This window comes from Tauraco erythrolophus, chromosome 16 (genome assembly GCF_009769465.1).
Source record: "Tauraco erythrolophus isolate bTauEry1 chromosome 16, bTauEry1.pri, whole genome shotgun sequence".
NCBI lineage: Eukaryota > Metazoa > Chordata > Aves > Musophagiformes > Musophagidae > Tauraco > Tauraco erythrolophus.
The window spans coordinates 8,567,624-8,588,406 of record NC_141480.1 but is presented as its reverse complement, the minus strand read 5'-3'; the positions used below and the strand labels follow the sequence as shown (position 1 = coordinate 8,588,406).

The 20,783-nt window shown below is 42.5% G+C and overlaps 1 protein-coding gene across 1 annotated transcript in view; it reads right to left on the bottom strand.

Moving 5' to 3' along the window:
• Nucleotides 1-20,783, bottom strand: part of SGCD (sarcoglycan delta) — a 131,075-nt gene that overhangs the window by 49,906 nt on the left and 60,386 nt on the right. The window contains exon 3 of the mRNA XM_086621499.1: nt 1,074-1,161. Coding sequence (XP_086477625.1) covers nt 1,074-1,161 — 88 coding nt within the window. The remainder of the gene's footprint in view (nt 1-1,073; nt 1,162-20,783) is intronic.

The following is a 20,783-nucleotide window of genomic DNA, read 5'->3' as shown; positions in this document are numbered from 1 at the left end:
CTACTCATCACTGCAGCATAGACTACATGTGACGATGTCTTTGCTCCACTCTGAACCCAAAGCTGCTGCTGAACTCAGGAACAAGCTCAATAACCAGAATGTCACGGTGGGAGACGTCACTGACTGCGTCCTCCCAAGTTCTTATGAAATGGAGGTGCCTAAGTGAACCAAATATCCTCTTGAAAAACTATGGAGAACCAACAAACTAAACACGTTCATTCTGAATGTGAGAATCAGGGAGCTTGGGGTTGAATTTATTTCCTTCCTCCAGGCAATTTTCATGCGTGCTGCTTAAATCACTGCTTACTGAAGCTGCATATTTAATTATTTAATACTGTGACTAGAGGCCAAGATGTTATATAAGCAAACCAAACAACTCAGTCTCACGTAGAAACAACATGTTTATGGATTATTGGCTCTGCCACACAGCAACACTTCTCCCAGTCCCTAGATAAATCTCAATAAATAAATATCTATCCTATATCATATATATATATTATATATTAGCATGTATAATGCATTAGCTCTTTCAACCCAAATGACACATGCATTCATTCAAAGGCTACTGTGCACTGGGGATTTATGAAGCACCCATTTCCCCATCAAACACGCTCATGCTTGGGAGCAGGAGAGCGTTCTTTATCAGCAGAACCGCACAGAGGGCTCTAAATTGCAAAGTGTCCCAACCCAGTCGCAGTTAATCAGCAGAGTTCCCAAGATCTCAGGCAAGTTAACAGTGTCTCAGGAAAAGCCTGTGCCTGTTACAACAGAAATGTCAGCCTGCATATGTTCTTCTTGACCCCTGAAGTCGTACAACTAACCTTTCCATCTCTGGATTGGCTTTCAAATGAAAACAATGGTCTGCTGCATTACCAGAAAGCACCCACCAGCTGCCTCTCCAGCACCGCTTTCATGTCTCCAGCTTTGTTTCTACAAAGTGGAGTGAAGTTTTCATTTGTACTTCACAAGACACCTGGGCTCCCCTCCTGTGTGCTAAAGCCAACACAGCATCCCATGACACACTCTCTTTGATCCCTCCTTGATTCCTCCACGCAGTCTTTCCCCCTCCTTACCTGTTACAAGGCGAGTAAGGACTTTAGTCTTCTCATTGAGGATGTTCACTGTCACATTTCTGGCAGACTGGAAGTACAGTGGGTTGCCCTGGAACGAAACCACGAGAGCAGGCATGTGAGACGGGGCAGCTGCCCAAGAGGAGCCTGCCTGCAACACCTGGAGCTTTGCCTAATGCTGCTGGGCTGCTGTTAACGGCCCCAGGGTTGGGCATGTGGTTGAGGTGCAGGCTACCCTGCCTTAATTTGTACTGTCTAACCACAGTCCACACCTCTGGCCCAGATAACATCCCAGAGACCAGCCTTGGTTTCGGGATGGTTAGCTTTATGGCCAGTATAAGCCAACCAACCTGTTAGTTTAAAATGTACAGGTGATATGGGACCTGACCTAAGCTTCCCAAAGGTCATGGTGTTTTGGGAGGGTGGCTGACTGCAGTGGTGCATTTCAGAATCAAATCTGCAATATGGCACACAGCTTCAGATGACTCCAATGGGTGACTGTGTCTGGGTACCACATGGCCATGTGAGCGAGCTGTGCCCAAGGGCTGCCAATAGAAAACCTTATTAACATGTAGAAAGTGCTTTTGATCTCAAAGCACTTACGAACCATCCGGTACGTACCACCATCACATTCCAGTCTGGGACAGACCCACCCCATCGGGTCTGGCAGTACACAACACATGAAGTCTTCCCCACTCCCCACTTGACCACACAGATTTCTGCTCATTTTTTATTTTTATGCTTTAAATATACTTCTGAGAGAAGAGTTAGAGCAGCTGTTAACACACAGAAGCCACACAGCTACCCAGCAGCATCCATCTCAGGTATTTCTCCCACAGAGTGAAGCCAAAGAAAACCCACAGAGAAAACCATCTGGCTCCTTCTGTGTGCAAATGCATCCAAGACACCCGGGAACTCGTGTTTACTACAAGCAGCCCCAGTCTACACAGTTGGTTTCTCCAGGGCTATTAGACACCTAAGATGCTAGCACACGGTGACCTCAACTTAAATCAGCCAAAAATCTAATGTGTGAGGTGGAAATTCACTGCCAGGATCTCTTCATAATGTCTAAAGCCGGCAGCTGATTAAATTCATCAACGGACTAAGCCATAGGAGTGGTGGAGGGGATAAATTAGCAAGAAAATCAGCAAGGAGTTGAACATTTTAGGTCTGTATGCTTCCTACACCATGTCTCTTTCCAATCTTTCAAAATCTTTCTGTTAGGAATGAATAATCAGGATGAGGATGGAGGTTGGTGTAGGCCAGGCATGTTGTCCTTGCCTCTTGAAGTTATAAGGAACATAACTAATATTTGCACTGATGCCGTTTTTCTGGATTGTGGCAGAAGGACTAGGCTGTCTGCATGTAAAACATCCCAGAAATGCACTCATGGGAGTCCTGTGATGGACTGGAGCTTCAAGGAACACTTCTAGTGACAAGTAAATGATTTCCAGCAGTGTTTGCAGAAAACAAACCTCAAAAAACTAAAATAAAACCAGCCCCCCGTGAACAAATATTCACAATAACTACATTTGGTGTCTTAACTATTTGTGCTGCATGACCCATGGGATCAGCCCTTCAGCAAAAAAGTGGGAAAGGAGATTTGTTTTATTAATTACAACTAGACCACTACGGCTACATTCAGACTGTTTACAACTAAATAAGAATAATAAAGAATTCCACTTAATCATTTCCAGACCTTGGAAAAGTTTCAGAAGCTCTTAGTGCCCCTGTCTCCTCATACACTAAATGAGGACAAATCATCCTTATATACCCCTGTGATGTGCTTGACAGCTTAAGTAATATAGTATCTGAAACTGAAACACGATGAATAAGTTAGAAGTAAGGAGCAGCGGTAATGATTTTGTGCTTTTTTCTTAATTTTTATTTGTGTTCTTCTAGAACCTAGAAATTAATGTCAATTACTATTTTATGGTTAATAGCACAGAAAAAAAGATGGCTTGACTTGAATCCCCACTTGCTCTGGTATTAATTCACCATAGCCCTGATCAGGGACCTAATTTGAGCACTCCCAGCGACAGCAGTTTACTGCTGTATTTTCATTTCACACTTAGAGATGAAAGGTATTTTTAAAGGCAAATAGCTACAATCTGCATAATCTACAGTCATAGGTGAGACTATAAGCAGATCAAGCACAGCAAGGTCGCATTTTTGACTTTCAGTATTTGACTTTTGTTTATGGAGTTATGCAAGTAGCTAGAGTGTTTTGAAAAGGCCACGAAACCTTCTAGTCCAAATTCAGGTAGGAAAAATCATTCAAACCCCACGGCTTTTAAAACTTTGTTACTGATCTACATAACAGGAGACTGCGCTACAAAAGTACTATAAGAGAAGCCAAGTGGTTAGTACAAAAAGAATGAAAGAAAAAGGGGCTCCAAAGAAGTCTGACAAGATAAGCTAAAAGCTCGTATCCACCTATGAAAGGCTCAAAATACATAATCAGACCTTGAAACGCTTATCCCAGCGTAGTCATCTCATTCACTGATTCAGAGCTCAGATTCACGCAACCTTCAAAAACCTAAATTTCCCTAATGGAAGAGTTATGTTTTTATTGGTCTGTAGGGAAGGAACATTTCAAGCACTTAATGCAATGCCTGCTCTCATTTCCATAATTCTTCTTCCATTAAGAAATGAAAAAGCTGAAAAAATTACTCCCTTTTGCTGAAAATTCGGCAGATTTTCTGTCCATCATCTTCTGTTTACAAAGGTAATAACACCAACAACTTTTACAAACCAAACATTTAAAATGCGTTTCCTCTCTTGCAAGCTTGGTGATGACGCCAGCTTCGTTCAATCACACGGGAAAAAAAACCATTAAAGCATTAAAAAATTCTTAGTTAGAATTAAGTTAGAAATTATAACTGAAAAGGTGAAAACCTTCACTTCTCTTACACTCATGTTATTATGACATAAAATTAAGTATTCTGATGCACAGGAGCAAAAGTAAGTCTAGATCAATATGGCATCATCACGACAATAAAAATAATCATGTAGTGAAGTAATCTCACAAACTGTCATAACATTTGATAGACCTAGAGTTAGAATATCAGCATGCAATAAATAAGCATGTCTGACTAATTATAACACTGTAAGTACGAGACACACCACATGTCTGAAGTATAATACACAACGATCCAGTTCCAAGTCTTTCCAGATAAATAATATTAAAGAAATAAATATATTTTACTCTTGGGATTGATGCAAAGAAAATAGAAGTGAATGAAAAACTGGATTAAGTATTCTTTTGGCATGAGAAAATTAGAGAAAACAATCTTTTTCTCTTTGTCTGCCTGTTTTTCTCCAAAAGGTTCAACCCGATTCTTCAGCAAAGCACATTTGTGATAAAATACATCCGATATCTCTGATCACACAACAACCCAACATATTTCACTGCCTGCATGCTGTCTGATGCACTGAGAAATCTCCTTCTCTGTCATTTGTTCCTCTTCCCCTCATCAGAAACATGACAACGAGGTTTCCCCTCACCTCTCTGCGCAAGAGCAGCCGCTGCTCGCAGCCCACACGCTGCCACCGACCTGTTCTTTACGCCCCGACTCGGCTGTTACGACTTCAACCTCTTCACAACAGCCCTCTACGAGCTCTGGCGCTGCGGCGCCTTAGCGGAGTCGCGGTTCCCGTCCGCCTGAGCCGTCCCATCGCGCGGCACTGAACTGCAGCCTTTGATTTAGCTTCCTGGGAAACTCTGCAAATTAAATCAGCGGTCACCTCCTTTCTGACACTATTTTGCAATACTGTTTCTTTCCAGCGGTTTCTTTGATCTGAGGTAGGCCTGAGAAACTGAGGTAGAAATATTGATGGGAGTAGGATGCATTTTTTTTCCCCTTCTGCATGTTTTCCTGACTTATTTCAAGCATTTTCCTTGCAGGACGTTGATGAAGGATCCGACTCTGCTCAGCAATTATTTAAAATATTTGGAAATCCTTTTAAATTTTAACAGGTCATTTTAAAACAATGCATCATAGTCAGTGTGTTTATAATTTGGATGGCCAAAAGGAGTAGCTTTGATTTGATCCTGTGGATTCAAAGAATTCACACAGCAAGTGCAAGTGAAGCTTGTGGAAATTAAGGAAATGGTGAATTTCCTGCAGACTTGACAAAGTAGTGGGAAAAATTAAAATATTAAAGCATAATCCAGGTTGACAAGGAGCAGTCTATGGAGAAGCCATTCAGAGCACTATGTATCTCTCACTGATGTCACAGAAAGCAAACACTGCTATAGACAGCTGGACGGTCAGAAGGCAAAAGCACGTTTTCTGTAAAGCAAGCAGCCAGCCCACGACGAGAGTCAAAGCTCTCCTTCACCTGGTCTACAGGCACAAGCAGCACATCCACTTGCCTGCACCCTTGAGTGCTGTTTTAAGGAGCTGCTGATAGAGAGAGGAAGGATTCATGTGGGTTATAACAAATATATTCCTCTCCTGAAGTCAAATCAGTCCTACTATACTAGTAGCTAAATACAATACTAGTAATAACATCAATGATACTCACTGTCCTGTACTGCCATCTCCATTGGTAGGGACAACTCATAGCTGCACAAGGTAACATTTTGGTTTTGTCTGGTTTGGAGTGACAAGTATCCATTGTCCTTTAACTGAGACACAGCAATCATTTCAGAGCACAAGACGTCCTTCACCAAGAATGGCAAACTTTGCAAAGGAAAAGTCACAAAGACATCCCCTCTGCCGAATCTCCCGACGTAACCAGACCCAGCAGCACACACTGCTCAGGACATAGTGCTGCGTACAAGCTGTTTTTTGCAGTTGTCAGGAATGCCCCGAGACCTACCAGAAAAGCTGACTGTTTAACTGGCACTCCATCATTTTTGGTCAGTTGACACAGATGTGCCTGAATTAGTATCCCTGATCCAGTTTTGCATGTTCCCAGACGACTTGCTCATCCTTCAAAGGATGCGGAGTAACACCTGCAGTGCATGGCACTAAAAGAGTTTCCTAACTACAAAGATCTCCAGAACATGCTGTGAGCACATGGTCAGAAAAGCCAGACCTGACACCGAGCAGGCATTTCATTTCATTCCCCTCCTGGGTACAGAAACTCCTTTGGGGAGTGTGCGATGCTGGAACAGCTCAGAGCTGCCCCAAAAACCAGAGAGTTGGCAGGAAACAATTGGGTAAAAAAACTTAAGAATTGGTAACAGATGCTGTAGAGATCAGGCAACTGGTACCACCGTGAATCACAGTAAACCTCACCAGAACATTGTACAGACATCGTGCACGTCCTGAAAAAACAAACAGACAAAACACTGGACAGCATCTATCTTTGGCTGTGAGGAAGACGAACTTGGGAGTATGTAGTGAACCCCGTCCCTAAGATCTTGCTAGGAACAGCAGTCTGGCCTTCATCTAAGTCAACAGAAAATCTAGACTTCAGATCAGACTTGCAAGCCAACCATTACTGTTTCTATTTCAAACGTAAACCCAAAAGCTCTTCCTCCTGTTTCTGATCTAGCTCCCCACAACGAGAACAGGATTTTGCCCAGAAGCCTTCTGGCTCAAAAATTTACGTCATGTAGCTAAATCCCTAGGTGCTAGATTGAAAACATCCCTTAACATGATTTGAACGTACTTTTTGCTGTTTAATCACTGAGTCTCTTTTGATCTTGACTTTGTCCTTCCAACAGCTGAATATAATTTTCACGTAACTAAATCCCTTTTTAGTAAAACTTCTGATTTGACAGGGTAAGCTTTTCATAGCATAATGAAAGCAAACCGTGAACGGAATTGCTAACAAATATTGAAACAAATGCTACAAAATGCCCCACTATGTGCTGTATTTATGTGTAAAGATGATTGCTTTTAGGGAGGAGGAGGAGGTAACAATAGGTCCAGTGCAGAGATAACAAAATGCAGTCTGCATCTTCTTCTTCCAGGAAACAAACTTTTCACAAGTGTAATGTGCCCAAGTCACGTAACCTGGATCAGTAACGGAGCTGATACATCTCTGACCTGCAACTGGCACTCAAAGACATAAACGTAGTACCATGAGCTTAGTCAGTGTACTGTGTTCAAACTTTTGACATTTTATTAAGTATTCAAGTGCTTAGAACCAAAAAATTCAAGTCCCAAACAAGGTACAGTCACGTTTGCAGAAAGATATGTTTTACAGCACCATGAAGCTCAGAAAACACTGTGGCCCCATCCACCTTGATACATTTTAATGGCATAGATAGTGCACATGTTGGAGTTTTATGTTCAATACCACAAACTCTCCTCTTATGGCATTTCCTGGAGTTCATTTTAATAACAATAGAAACAAAAGATAAATTTTCCATTGCTGCATTAAAGCAATTGCATCTCTGACTCTTCTTTTTCAAGTGCAAAGAAGGCAGGTCAGTGATGTGAGATCTAAATGACTGGGTTCTGCTTTTGGATAGCTACGCAAGGGGGTTTGAATCCTTCAAAGTGATTTATCTCTGGCAATCTAGCAGTTTCTTTCTTTAGAAGAATACCTGTAATAATCTCATAAAGACAGTGCTTTGAGGGAGTGGTTGCTTTTTCCCAGATGCCTAATCAGCATTGAAAAAATCTCCAAGACATTACATCTGCCTCAACTTCTTTGCCATTCTTTTTTCTTTTTTACTCCGATGACTTATAATATGAGGAAAACCACAGATGACATGATGAAACAGTAAACATACACATACAAATAAAACGTGACTGTGCTTGCTGAAGTTCTATTCAGTATCCATGGGGGTGGGAAATCTGGATTTGTAATGTCTGAAGGCTGCTACACATTCACAAAACTTTCTGTATCGGTAGGACTGAACTGATGTTGGATAAAACCCCACGCATCAAGCGTGTTCAGCACCAGAGGTCCTCTGGGAAGACACCTTTAGACAACATCTGAAATGAAGAGAACAGCACAACTTGTAAAATGACCAAATAATTCTGAAAATGATTCAAGCACTTCACGGCAGAGTTCACCCAAAGGTGTTATACCAGAGTCAATCAACCGGGCACTGATGATCAACTTTGCATCACTGGGGAACAGCTCTCCCTCGTCCAAATCAAGCAGGACTCGAGAAACCCTTACGCTCTTAAACAGGAGAACCGCAGCCCTAGGTTCTCAACACATTGAACACCACTTCCAGTAAAAATCAAGCAAGTATTCACTAAACATTCCAATTTACTTGAATTCCTCTGCAGAAATACCTAACTGCAGCAGCTGCTCAGTGGCAGCTTGCACTGATCTGATCCCCATCAATAGGAGGTGTTGTAGCAGCGGGACTATGGATTTGTGCTAAGTTATAGTCCATTTTCTGCCTGGGGCTATCCTAGTTATGGTCAGACTCCAGTGGTGACAGATCTCTTGCTGAAGTGAGCACACTGTAGATGGGCACAGGACCATAGGAGAGAGGGAGAGAAAAGAGCTCTCCTGAGGTTTAAAATATTCTCAATCATCCAACTATATAACTACTCCAATGCTCATAACTTTTACTCCAGACAAGTGTGCAGACCTCTGTTCAGGTGTTTTCATTTTTATGGCCTTTCTGGTATGCTTACTGTCTGCCTTAAACAACTTTTAAAACTGCTGGTAAATCATACCTCACTATCTATAAAAGGCAATATATATTGCCTCACCCGAAGACAATATTACAATTATACAGAAGTAGTAATTTCTGACTTACTTTCTCTTACTTTCAGCATTACTTGGACCACAGCACAACTAGAAACAAACAGGATCTCACGCAGCTAGTGAGATGAATATACATTAAAGAGTACATATGGTTAATACTAAGAAAGGTACAGTAATATTTTCCAAAAATCTGATTCAGCAGAGGCACTTGGGTTCGGCAACGCTCACACCACCTTTTAGGCATTTTGTTACTGCACTGCATAATGCTGAGTTATGTATCCAGATATTTTTCCCCAAGAAGGCTAATAGCATCACCATCTCTGAACATTCCTTTGAAATTATAACCTTCCTTTGCTGCATGTCATGGATTGCTTACTTCTTGTATTAGATTATAAATGGCCGTGCCAACTTAGGTGTGCATGTACGGCACGGAACACAGGCAAGATCTTAGCAGAGGCCCCTGGTGTTACTGAAATTCAGCTGCTGCTAATAAGAAGAAGGGACAACATTTCCATCTGTCTGGATTGGGGAAAGAGGATTCACGAGTCTCTGATTCATCTGCATCCATATGCTGATATGCAGACAATACTTATGGACACACAGACGTATGCAAGGTAGCCAGCAACAGAAATCAAATCAATCACAGATCACAGCATGTGATTTGCCTAATTATGAGTAACACCTCACATTTTTTATGTACGCAAAAAGCACTTTGTGAATAAGCAGATGGCATTGCTATGGGATGGCACCGTCCTCGACAGTTGCAGATGCAGAGCATTTACACAGCACACTGAAAAAATGACACAACACAAGCTGCTTCCTGGGAAAAAGATTCAAATTGAACAAGTGTCACCAAACAAAATACACATATTTATTGATGTTCTGAACTTATCTGATCCAGCCTCTCTCCTCAAATCAAATACATACGCGCAGGCTAGGGAGTGATGCTATCTAGACATCATTAAAGTCTCTTAGATGGAACTGTCACGTAAGCTGCCTAGCACAGAAAAGCAGAGATGCAGACCAACTCGAGTCTAGTTCCAACCCGCAAACAATTTAAATCCACACAAGCAGAATCAATAGGAAGAAGCCCTGCAGAGAAAGCAATTACACTGCAAAAGCAACTATATTACAGCACGGTTACGGCTGGGAGGCAGGACGCAGAAGGCCATCCTCACTTCTCTGATTACCCAGTGGAGTTCTCTCCAAAGCATCTGGCCTGTGAAATGACAAGGTTCAGCCTGGACATGTTCCTGCAATCAGAGCATTTCTGTTTCTGGGTTTCTGTTGTAATTATAAGGCTCTTCTTTGCAATACCCATCCTTCAGGTTTGCTGTGCTCCATTGGCAAATGTGAACCTGTGCATCATGAAAAAGGTTTGAGGGGCTCAGAGCGCTCTCCTCTTCAATAAATTCATGGGAGTAATAATCTCATTTCCTGGATCTGCAATTATTTATTCGTTGGAGACTGTGCACTTGCCACTGTACAAGACACAAAGAAAGATCATCTGACCCTTCCAGGCGACAGGAAATTCAGGTTTTCTATTCAAATTCTTGCTTTTATTTGTGGTTTGTCTGCATTTTTTTCACAAGCTGCTGTAAGCACATACACTGGTGTGACAGGTTTGAAGCAGCTATAAAATGATTGATGAAAACCCTATTTTGGCCTTGTTATAGGAATATTTATTGCAGAAATACACTCAGTTAGCTCTGTATGGGCACATCTGGGAAAATGGGAAGGAAAGAAAAGAAAGGCCGGGCCTGCAACTGTACCTCTGATAACAAAGTGATTTGATCTTTAATTTTGATACATAATTATGGGGCCACATTTGCACATAATGTTCTTGAATTGCTTTTACCTAATCACTTTGTTTCTTTTGCTGAAATGATCAATACTCGGCGTTAAGAAGGATGCTCTGCTGATCTATATGACTAGACAGAGGCTTCCCCACAGGAATAAACACAGGGGCCAAACTCCGACCTGCAGTGCCATAACAGTCCATGTGTGGGTTAATGTCAGACTGCAACTGTCTCGGAGGGGAAGAACTGCAGACCTCCATCCATCTCAGAGAGGCAGAACCTCTAACAGCCAAGGCAGTAGTACACTTGAAAAGGTAAAATGACAGATGCAGTTAAGCATGTGACACAAAATTGGATTGATCTGGAGGAAAGATGCTAAATCCTGCTTGATGTTGCTACTCCAAACACACACACCTCAGATAGCAGGACAGCAAAGGTCTGATCAGTGGGACAATTGCACGAGTAGGAATAGGGTGCTCTGTGTTGGGATTTGACTGTATCTTGTGGCTGTCATTCAACAAACACTCTTGAGTACCTGCTTCAGGGTGAAGAGAAGAGAGGAACTCAAGGTATTGCCATGGTACAGGGCTGATGAGCAAAAATACATCCTCAAACAACACCACTGAGGAGTGGTATTTCAAGAGATGTCAGGCTCGCAGGAAGAGCAGCAGATGCTACTTCTATGCATGGAAGAAGACAGGAATGTTGTTTGGGGAAAATGGTGAGTAATGGCAAAAGCAGCCAAAGAGATTAGGATGTGTGAAGGTAAAACAGAGCACAGGGAGGGATATAAAAGCCAAGGACCCTCAGTTACTCTTTGGGCAATCAGCAGGGTGGCTCAGCCTGTCTGGTTGCCTCCACTTTTAAACAGAAGGTGTTTGCATCCTGGTGTTTTTACTCCTGAAGGTCTTACAAAACTCTGGAGGAAGAAAATTGATCAGTGAAGACACCCGATCAGTGGCTCCTACCAGAAGCGTGTTCCTGTTTCTTCCACTTCTGCTAAGCCACACTTCCCAGAACGCTGCATAACAAGCAATGTTGCAGAGAGAAAGAAAAAGCCTGCTGCTCTGCCAACTGTGTACCAATATCAAGGTTCATAATTTATAACTAACAGTTGTAACCTTAAAGAAACATATACAGCAAAATTCAGTTTGCAGTAGGAGTTGGGGATTTCAAGAGGTACCAGCAATACACAAAATATTTTAGCTGGAAGCAACAGCAAACATGCAATAAATGGTGCTTCTCAACCCAGCAGCATTGACAACATACATGCCATTGCCCTGCCTGGCCTTTACTTCATTCAAAGAGTGAAGGATGTTCTGCAAAACACTGGAGCACATAGCCTCTGAACACTCAACCACAAGAAGTATCAGAGGAACTTGTCCAGGTTCCTCCCATCAGCCGACCGTCTTGGAAACCAAGTCACTAAACCAGCTCAGGTTGATGACTTACTCTTGATCTTTCACAGCGGTTAACGTGCATTTATGTGCTGGTTTTGGCTGGGATGGGTTAATTTTCTTCCTAGTAGCTGGTATGGGGCTGGTTTGGGTTTGTGCTGAAAACAGCGTTGGTAACACAGGGATGTTTTTGTTAGTGCTGAGCAGTGCTGACACAGCACCAAGGCCTTTTCTGCTTCTCACCCCACCAGCAAGCAGGCTGGGGGTGCACAAGAAGCTGGGAGGGGACACAGCTGGGACAGCTGACTCCAATTGACCACAGGGATATTCCATCCCATATGGTGTCATGCTCAGCACATAAAGCTGGGGGAAGGAGGAAAGAGGGGACCTTCGGAGTGATGGCCTTTGTCTTCCCAAGTAACTGTTATGTGTGACAGAGCCCTGCTTTCCTGGAGATGGCTGAACATCTACCGGCCCACAGGAAGCAGTGAAGGAATTTCTTGTTTTGCTTTGCTTGTGTGCGCAGCTTTTGCTTTACTTATTAAACTCTCTTTATCTCAACCCATGAGTTTTCTCACTTTTACATTTCCAATTCTCTCCTCCATCCCACTGGCGGGGAATGAGTATGGGGCTTAGTTGCTGGCTGGGGTTAAACCATGACAGTTTGGGTTATGGATTATTTGGCCATTCACTGTGTGGCTTCACCTGTGTGTACAACACAACAGTGAATCTGTTTAAAGGGAAATATCAACTGCTCTAAGGTGATGAACAGCTATGCCCACTTCGCACTTCTAACCAGCAAAATAAACCTAGAAAAATCATGATTTTAAGAAAAACAATGAGTTGTTTGCACTCTTACAGATCAACCTAATCAAAAGAAAGACGACAGCTTCTGGCTAAAGAACTGAATGCCCTGCTGGGGAGATATCCATGTTCTGTCAGGCAGATGACCTCTCTTCTCCCCTCAATCAACCCAACTGTCTGTAATTTTATTTCTCTGCTTTTACATATTGATGTCTTACAAAAATTCTCATGGGAAAAAAACACATCTTATTCTTCAGCTGTGCTGCCTTGGGCTGAGGTCCTGTCAGAGCACATCCAGGAGGAAGGCTCAGCTTCCATTAGTACTTGGAAAAGAAGACTTGCCAGGCACTGCCAAGAGTGATACAGATGAGTCAGGGGACAGCAAGCTTCTCTACAAATCAGTAGCCACCCATTCATGGTGCCATTGGCAATCTTTTGCAGCTGCTGTTGGTTTCTTAGCAGAGAAACCGAACTTGGATGTTAACCACTTTTATTCATTAAATGCATAAAGACAAATCCATCCCTTGTCTAAATCGAGAGAAATGATGAAACAGTGTATTGTTTTGCTCAAGGAGAAAAAAAACTATAAGCAGAATATCAACCTGTAGCTGGAAAGAAAGAGAAAAATCCTAGGTCATAAAAGCAATTTTCATTGCGTACTTTTAGACTACAAATTAAGAATCCAACAAAGTATCCTGCACTAAGATACTGCGCAAATCTTGGCATACATTTACTCACCATTTTCACAGACAGTGATTTACAAATCAAATTTTAGCACTGCTGCATTTGAAATAAACTTTAAATAAAATCTTCCCTCACAGTCCATAAAGAAGGACTTTCCAAAGAAAGACGTCTCTCTATCCTTAGAAGGGATGTTTCTTGGGGAAGCTGGATGACAGCAGCGCTGTACAGTTGATGCTATCTGGGGAACCTCAGCAGTGAGAGGACAAAAACCATGGACCCTTTTGCTCCACTCCTGCTCACGGAAAATGCAAGGTTTGAAAGTGAGGAATCTGCTGCTATTCCATGGAAGGATGGTAAACAAGGATTGTGCCCTGATGGATGAACAAGGAAGAAATATTGCGAGCTGAAACACCTTGAATTTTCCTTCTGTTCCATTGATTATTCTCTTTCAGAGAGAAATGAGAATCAGACTCCCTGCTAGTACTTCGTACAACCTGTCTCAGAAAATTATCCCACCTTTTAAGGCCAGACTGGAAGTAAACCTAAAAAGTCCATTGGACTCAGAATCACAGCAAATCAAGAGGAAATCAATGAACACATGACATTTTACATTGAAAGCCTCCAGTAAAAAATGAAAAAAGGAAGAACGAAAATAAAAGGGTATCACAGAAACTCTTTCCTCTGCTCCCCCTGAGAAGGACGTTTTTACCATATCATTTTTTATTTGAAAATATCTGCCAGCTCTATCATCACACTTCTTTACACTTGGGGCACGTGATCTACTAAAATGAGTGTGCACATGGACACAGGACTATTCACACCAACCCTCAGCTGCTGTAGGAGAGAATGAGCAAGCTGCTTTGCTCACCCTCATCCCTATCTCCTGTCCCACTCTCCAGCTACCTATTGACAACGCAAAACCATTTGGAGGAAAGGGCAGTGCCTGTCCCCACATTTGTACAGAGACCAGCAGGATGGACTCCAGCCAGCGGCTTTGCTCTGTTACACACATGCAGCACATGTAGAGATTACAGGGCGCAATCCAGCAAAGAACACAACCATCGTGGTTTAATCCCAGCTGGCAACTAAGCTCCATCCAGCCGCTCACTCATTCCCTGCCCCTGGAATCGGGGAGAGAATTGGAAGAGTAAAAGTGAGAAAACTCATGGGTTCAGATAAAGACAGTATAATAGGGAAAGCAAAAGCTGCAGGCACAAGCAAAGTAAAACAAGGAATTCCTTCAGTGCTTCCCATGGGCAGACAGGTGTTCAGCCATCTCCAGGAAAGCAGGGCTCTGTCACGCATAAAGGTGACTTGGTGACACTTGGGAAGACAAACACTATAACTCTGAACATCTCCCCCTTCCTCCTTCTTCCCCCAGCTTTATATGCTGAGCACGACGCCATATGGGATGGAATATCCCTGTGGTCAGTTGGGGTCAGCTGTCCCAGCTGCGTCCCCTCCCAGCTCCTTGTGCACTCCCAGCCTGCTCACTGGTGGGGTGGGCTGAGAAGCAGAAAAGGCCTTGACGCTGTGTCAGCACTGCTCAGCACTAACAAAAACATCCCTGTGTTACCAACGCTGTTTTCAGCACAAACCCAAACTAGCCCCATACCAGCTACTACGAAGAAAATTAACTCTACCTCAGCCAAAACCAGCACAACAACGTACACCCAACTCTATGCCTGCGAAGAGCCTCACTGATGTCAATGAAATTACTTGAGTCTGTAAATTATGCAGATAATTCAATATCTGGTTGGACTGAAGCCTAAATGAACGATTCACTGACAAGTCAGAAAGTCTATCTCTGTGACTAGATTTATAGCCATTTTTATGACACACGTGCAGTAGTGTCCTGCACTCCAACACTGTGCCACTAATGCTGCCGTGAGACAGTCTCTTCCCAAAAAATGCTGGCATACATGGGAATAGATGGTCAGGCACAGCCTCAGAGAAACAGAGATCAAAAATAGAGATGTTCCAGCCAGGGAAATGTTAACAGCTAAAGGAATCTTACTTTTTCTTTCAAACAAAACAAGTTAGTTTTCCCAAGAGCCTCAACCAGTTTGCCCTAAAAGAACAGGAGCAAATTCAGAGTTGTTCTTGTTTCTCCCTGCGTTCTTTCTCCAAATCCAACATCTGTCATTTAGAAACAGAACAACCAGAGAATCTCTTATTACATGCATAGCCACTTGTAAATGAAACCTGGAAGGTCTGTCTTTCCTTTCCTGTTGCAAATCAAAGCACACACAAACTGAACTGTCTGTAAAACCAGTTGTGTGTGCCTGCACTTCCTAATGGCAGCACAGCTGGTCTTGTCAAGTAACGCTTGCCTTACAAAATACATAACTTTGCTGCCAAAATAGTTTTGATCAGCAGAAGAGTTGCAGAAGTGTTTGCTGCCCTGTGGTAAGAAGACACGAAGCTCTGCTTGAGGCTTCTCAGAAATATCAGAAAAACATTCTTTTTCTTTATAATTGGATCTTGCTATTTGTCTTTTAGTGTTTCCTTTGTCTACTTGTCTCTATCTTCTCACTATCCATACTGTATAAAGTTTTATTCCCTTTTCATTTTTAGTATTAAGAAGTTGTTTTTATATTTCAGCCTTTCCCAAGCAGTCAGAATCCTGATTGTCAGCAGTGATGTCTAGACATAGTAAATCCTTAAACTCAAGGACTTTGCTCTTGAGAGAGAAATGCAGCAGTACAAGATTGCACACATTTTTCCCTGAGCAGTTTCAGGTGCTTTGTAAGGTTTACTTCTTTTTGAGGCTACAGCTTGTTACGATGAAATTTGGATCAAGTTTTCGACTGAGAATTCAAGGCTACTCTACAAATGCGTTCAGTCCCATGGGCTGGTTCAGGTCAGCTGTAGTCAAATATCAGCACAGCTTCTCTTTTAACAGTAATACCTGTCTGGCAACACAAGTAAGCAACAGCAATCCCATAATCAGTAGGTGTGACTGATGTGTCCCTCCCACAGTCACGAATCACCCAGTAAACCCTCTGTGCTTTTCTTCACACTCATGAATCCCCCAATAAACCTCTGTGCTTTTTTTTTTAAAGTAAGATTAAACATAGAAAAATAAGGATGATGTACAGCTCCTGAAGGTTTACAAGCCTGTAGGAATACTGTGAGGCTGTAATAAATGGTTAATTAGGAAAAAAGAGCTTCCCAGCAGCTTTACAGTTAATTCATCAAGGTAGCATGCAAACTCACAATGCCAAACCAAAGCTGAAATAACAGACCTTAGAAGCCTGGTGCATGTCCAAGGAAGCCAGGGAACTGCCTGCCAAATTCATTCAGTTCAGCCATTTTTTCTTTCAATTTTAAAATCAGTAATTCCATGAGTTTTCTTCTTTCTTTTTGAGGGAACAAACTAAATCAAATGCTTATTCTATTTTTTTTAAGTTCTAGTGCCTGCACTTCCATCTCAAGGCTCACAACTCAGCTGAAAACATGATGTTAGTTGATTTGCAACATTTCTGTGGAAATACAGCCCCAACACACAACTCAGCCCCACCACACAACTCAGCCTCACCATCCTCCTCTTCACAGCTGAAACATGAGCCATTTCTGGGATCATGGCAAAAATGCAATGCAAAAGCTTAGTGACCACAGAGCACCCAGCCTTAAGGCAGCAGCTCACTTTGAGCTGTGATGAACATCGCTTGTTTTGATGACCGCAGAGCCCAGCTACAAACGTTTAAAACAAGGAGAAGGGAATCTGTTGCTCACCAGCCTAGGCTGCAGCTCCAAGGATGTCATTGCATCTCCCACAGCCAGGAGGAAATGACCCACCTTTTGTAGGCAGGGTCTAAACCTTAATTAGGAAATTCAATCAATTCAGCCCAGCTGGGCAATCCGGGCAATAGCCACAGTTGCAATAGCCCCAGTTGCAATAGCCCTAGGAATCGGTTCAGAACAGCAAAACAAACACATGATCTGAACTGCTCCCCTCTCCTTACACAACCAGCTCGAGCAGAGAAACTTCACCTCTCCAAGGAAAAAAAGTCAACAAAACTGGGAGATCATTTAGGACATTCTCCATCTCCTTCATACTTGGCTCCAGAGCTGTTACCTAGTCCGCATCAACTCCATGGCCCAAACTCCCTCCCTAAAAGGTGAAAACCACTGACTATAAAGTGCTTATTCAGCTTATGGGTTCAGATACTTCTGCAATGACCATAGCAGGTTTTCTGGACACAAAATCTCCACTGATGTTAGGATAAGAAAGTACAAACACGTTGTTCCCAGAGTTAGTTCAGAGGTGTACCCATGACGAAAACATAGACAAAAGCCGAGGTAGGTAGCCCGCTTGGCACAGCTGATTGACTTTAATAGGTGTTGATTACACTGCTCATATTGCATGAAATTAAAAAGCTTACAAATGTTATGAGCCATTACCCTTCCATTTAAGAGAGCTTATGACAAGTTAGCAACATTTAATGAAATCCTTTTCTAAATGCCATAGGCAGCCTCCACAAGATTTTGCTTTGAACTGCAACTTGTGGAGTTATTTCAAAAAGTTTGTTTACTTCAGAGCTTCCTCTCTCGCTTTTCTTTGGGATACTTGGATTTTGCAGCTGGCGGGATACTTCAGCTCCCTGTTGTGCTCCCAGTGTGCGGCACATAACACCAGCTTGTTAGAGGGGAACCGACAAAGCAGCACTTGATTCCGATGTTCTTGGAAGTACCCCTTCAGCCAGCCTCCAAAATTTCCTTCAAAATTCAAAGCTGAGAGACTTCTGGTTGATTTTACTCTGAAGGTAAAGGGAAATGTTTTCATAGTTGCTGTAAAATTTACTTAAACTTCCACCTTTTCAACACACTGGCAATATCAGAGCGCCACTAACTGCCCCCAAAGTGCTGGGGTGACCAAGGTTCAGTCTGAAGTAGGCTCTCCGCGTTTTATTGCTTAAGAATGAAATTTATTAAGAGGAGAGTATATCAATTTTATAAATCCCACTGGATGCTCACAGCCTACCGCCGTATGCAGACTCAAACCCGCTTTGGGTGGTGATGCCAACAGAACCTGTGCAGCAGGTGAAGGCGCATCTGCCAAAGCGATACCTTTTGCAACTTGCTCGGCTGCCTCTATTTTTACTGTTTGCCCCACTGACTGCCACCTCTCCTCTCTGCTGATAGCTGTTGGGCAAGCAAGGCTCAAACTGACCAAAGTGAGAGACATTTATAGCAAAAGCACACTGGCACAGAATCTAACGACAAGGTGTCTGGAGTGAAGCCGCAGTGAATGCTTAACAAACCTTATAGGGTGAATATGAGATGGCCAGGCACGGCTGCGAGGAGCTTCCTTTTGTTGGCTGTGCCATCATAAGAAATCTTGGGGTTTTTAAATATTATTAGGGCTTTTAAACAATATTTTAACATCTGCTGCCAAAAATCAAGGATCAGTTAGAGGAAGCGTTGTGCTTCAGAAGTCAGCCTTGGATAGTGTGCGGTTTTGCTACCTGAAGCCACAGCGGCAGCTGAACTGCCCCAGAGGCAAATGTCAACATCTCCATGAGCTGCCAGGAGCTCCTACAGGTTCGTTCGTATCCTAATATGAAAAAAAAGAAGGTTCCTCTCGTCTTTGAAGAATCAATCGCTAAAGGAATAGTTAAATGCTGGGAAGAATAATGGCCAAAGAGGTGGTGGGGGTGCGCAGAGACCACTAACTGATGGCAGCATGGTGACACAAACTTCATTTCCACCCTGCAATGGTTTCAGTGAGCGTGCTGAAATCCTTAAACACTTTGCTAGACCAAATCATCAGGAACTAATTCAATACCCTTTTATTGCTCTGTAAACTCTGACAAAGGAAGAAAGAGAATTATTCTGTCTCCTTCCTCAAAAAATAGCAGCCTTCTTTCACGCTATCTACCTGAGCCTTTACTGAAAGCTAGATTTCTCCTACACAGTTTGAGCATTGTACAAAGTTGCAATTATCTTGCCATCTGCATTGCCTTTCCTCACGGGTGAATGTTGCCTTTTAATCCAAATTAGTATGTTATATTGTTTATAAATATGTATTTATGGCTATGAGGCAGGTATGCCCCATTGTGGGCACATGTCATTGTTTAATCCAAATACATGGTTTATTGTTTTTCAGGGCGTATTTTTAGCTTTGAGGCAGGTAGACCTGCAGAGCAAATAATACAAAAGAATATGTCCATTACAGAACTGCTTCTGTGCTTCAAAATTATACCACTCTTCCAGATCTGAACATAGTGAGACAAGTAGATTGGCAAAATAATTATTTATCACTCTTAAAAGCTTCCTTTAACATTTCTATCATTCAAGTACTGGCTGGGGAAAATGTAAAGTACAGACAAGCATATTTTATGCACTTGCTAGTCTAGCTTTTACGGTGATGAGAACTTACTAAACACCAGGAAAGGGAGCAGCAGTTATCAGTCCTAATTCACAGCCGTGAGTTTTTTAGGCCAAACAGGTGCCCTTGCAGAATCACAGCCAAGTGTTAATGACAGGCCCAGTCCTTCTTCCACTGTAGTCACTGGTCATTGTGTACCGCTTCACATGAGGCCAGGTTTGCTGCAACGCAATGAGTGAGCACGCTGCTCAGTGAGGCACTCATTGCCACGGTGCGCAGGATAGGGACCTCTAACATCACCCAAAGAAAGGAAAATAATAAAAAAAGAAACTGTACTTTGCCTCAGGCTTTTTTCTTTGATGTATAGGATTCTTCTTTTAAACTATTTTTTCAGTTGATTAAAAATAATGGGAAGCAGACCTTCAACATGAAACTGGCTAAAGACACTAAGAGATCTCTTTTAAAAGACATTTAACATCTCCTCAAAATCTGTGCAGTGATTTTTGCCATCACTTATACCTGTGCAACAACAGAATAGCTTGGAGCTTCCCCCCGGAAGCAGAGGACAGACAAGAAAAGTTGGGGCCCATGTTTGGATCTGTGCTCCCAGACCCATCCATCAGGATGAGAGTCTGAGTGAGCAGGGCCCCCATCAGGAGCTTTACACTACAAAAAATCTTTGTCAGGCAAATCCACACTCTTGTCTTTACAAGGATTCAGGGTAAGAAAATTCAAGCCCACATGCAAACATTTGCAAACTGAGGTTTGTCTTTTCTATCTCTGCACTTGAAATAAACATTGAAAGGGCAAACCCATCCTAATCCTATCACGGCAATGTCTTTTTCTGCTTCCTAAAGCTGAGATTATCATCTCATTGGTTGTCACGCAGCTCCTGGGAGAAGTAATTCAGTTGATTTTCCTGTGTAATCACAGCACAGGATTTTATTTCAGTTGTTATTGGAATGGAAAATGCACGTAGCCTGTTCTCTGTCTTGCTCCTTTTAAGTTACTCACAGACCTGGATGTGGAAAGCTTCAAAATACCCCAACTGCACTAAGAA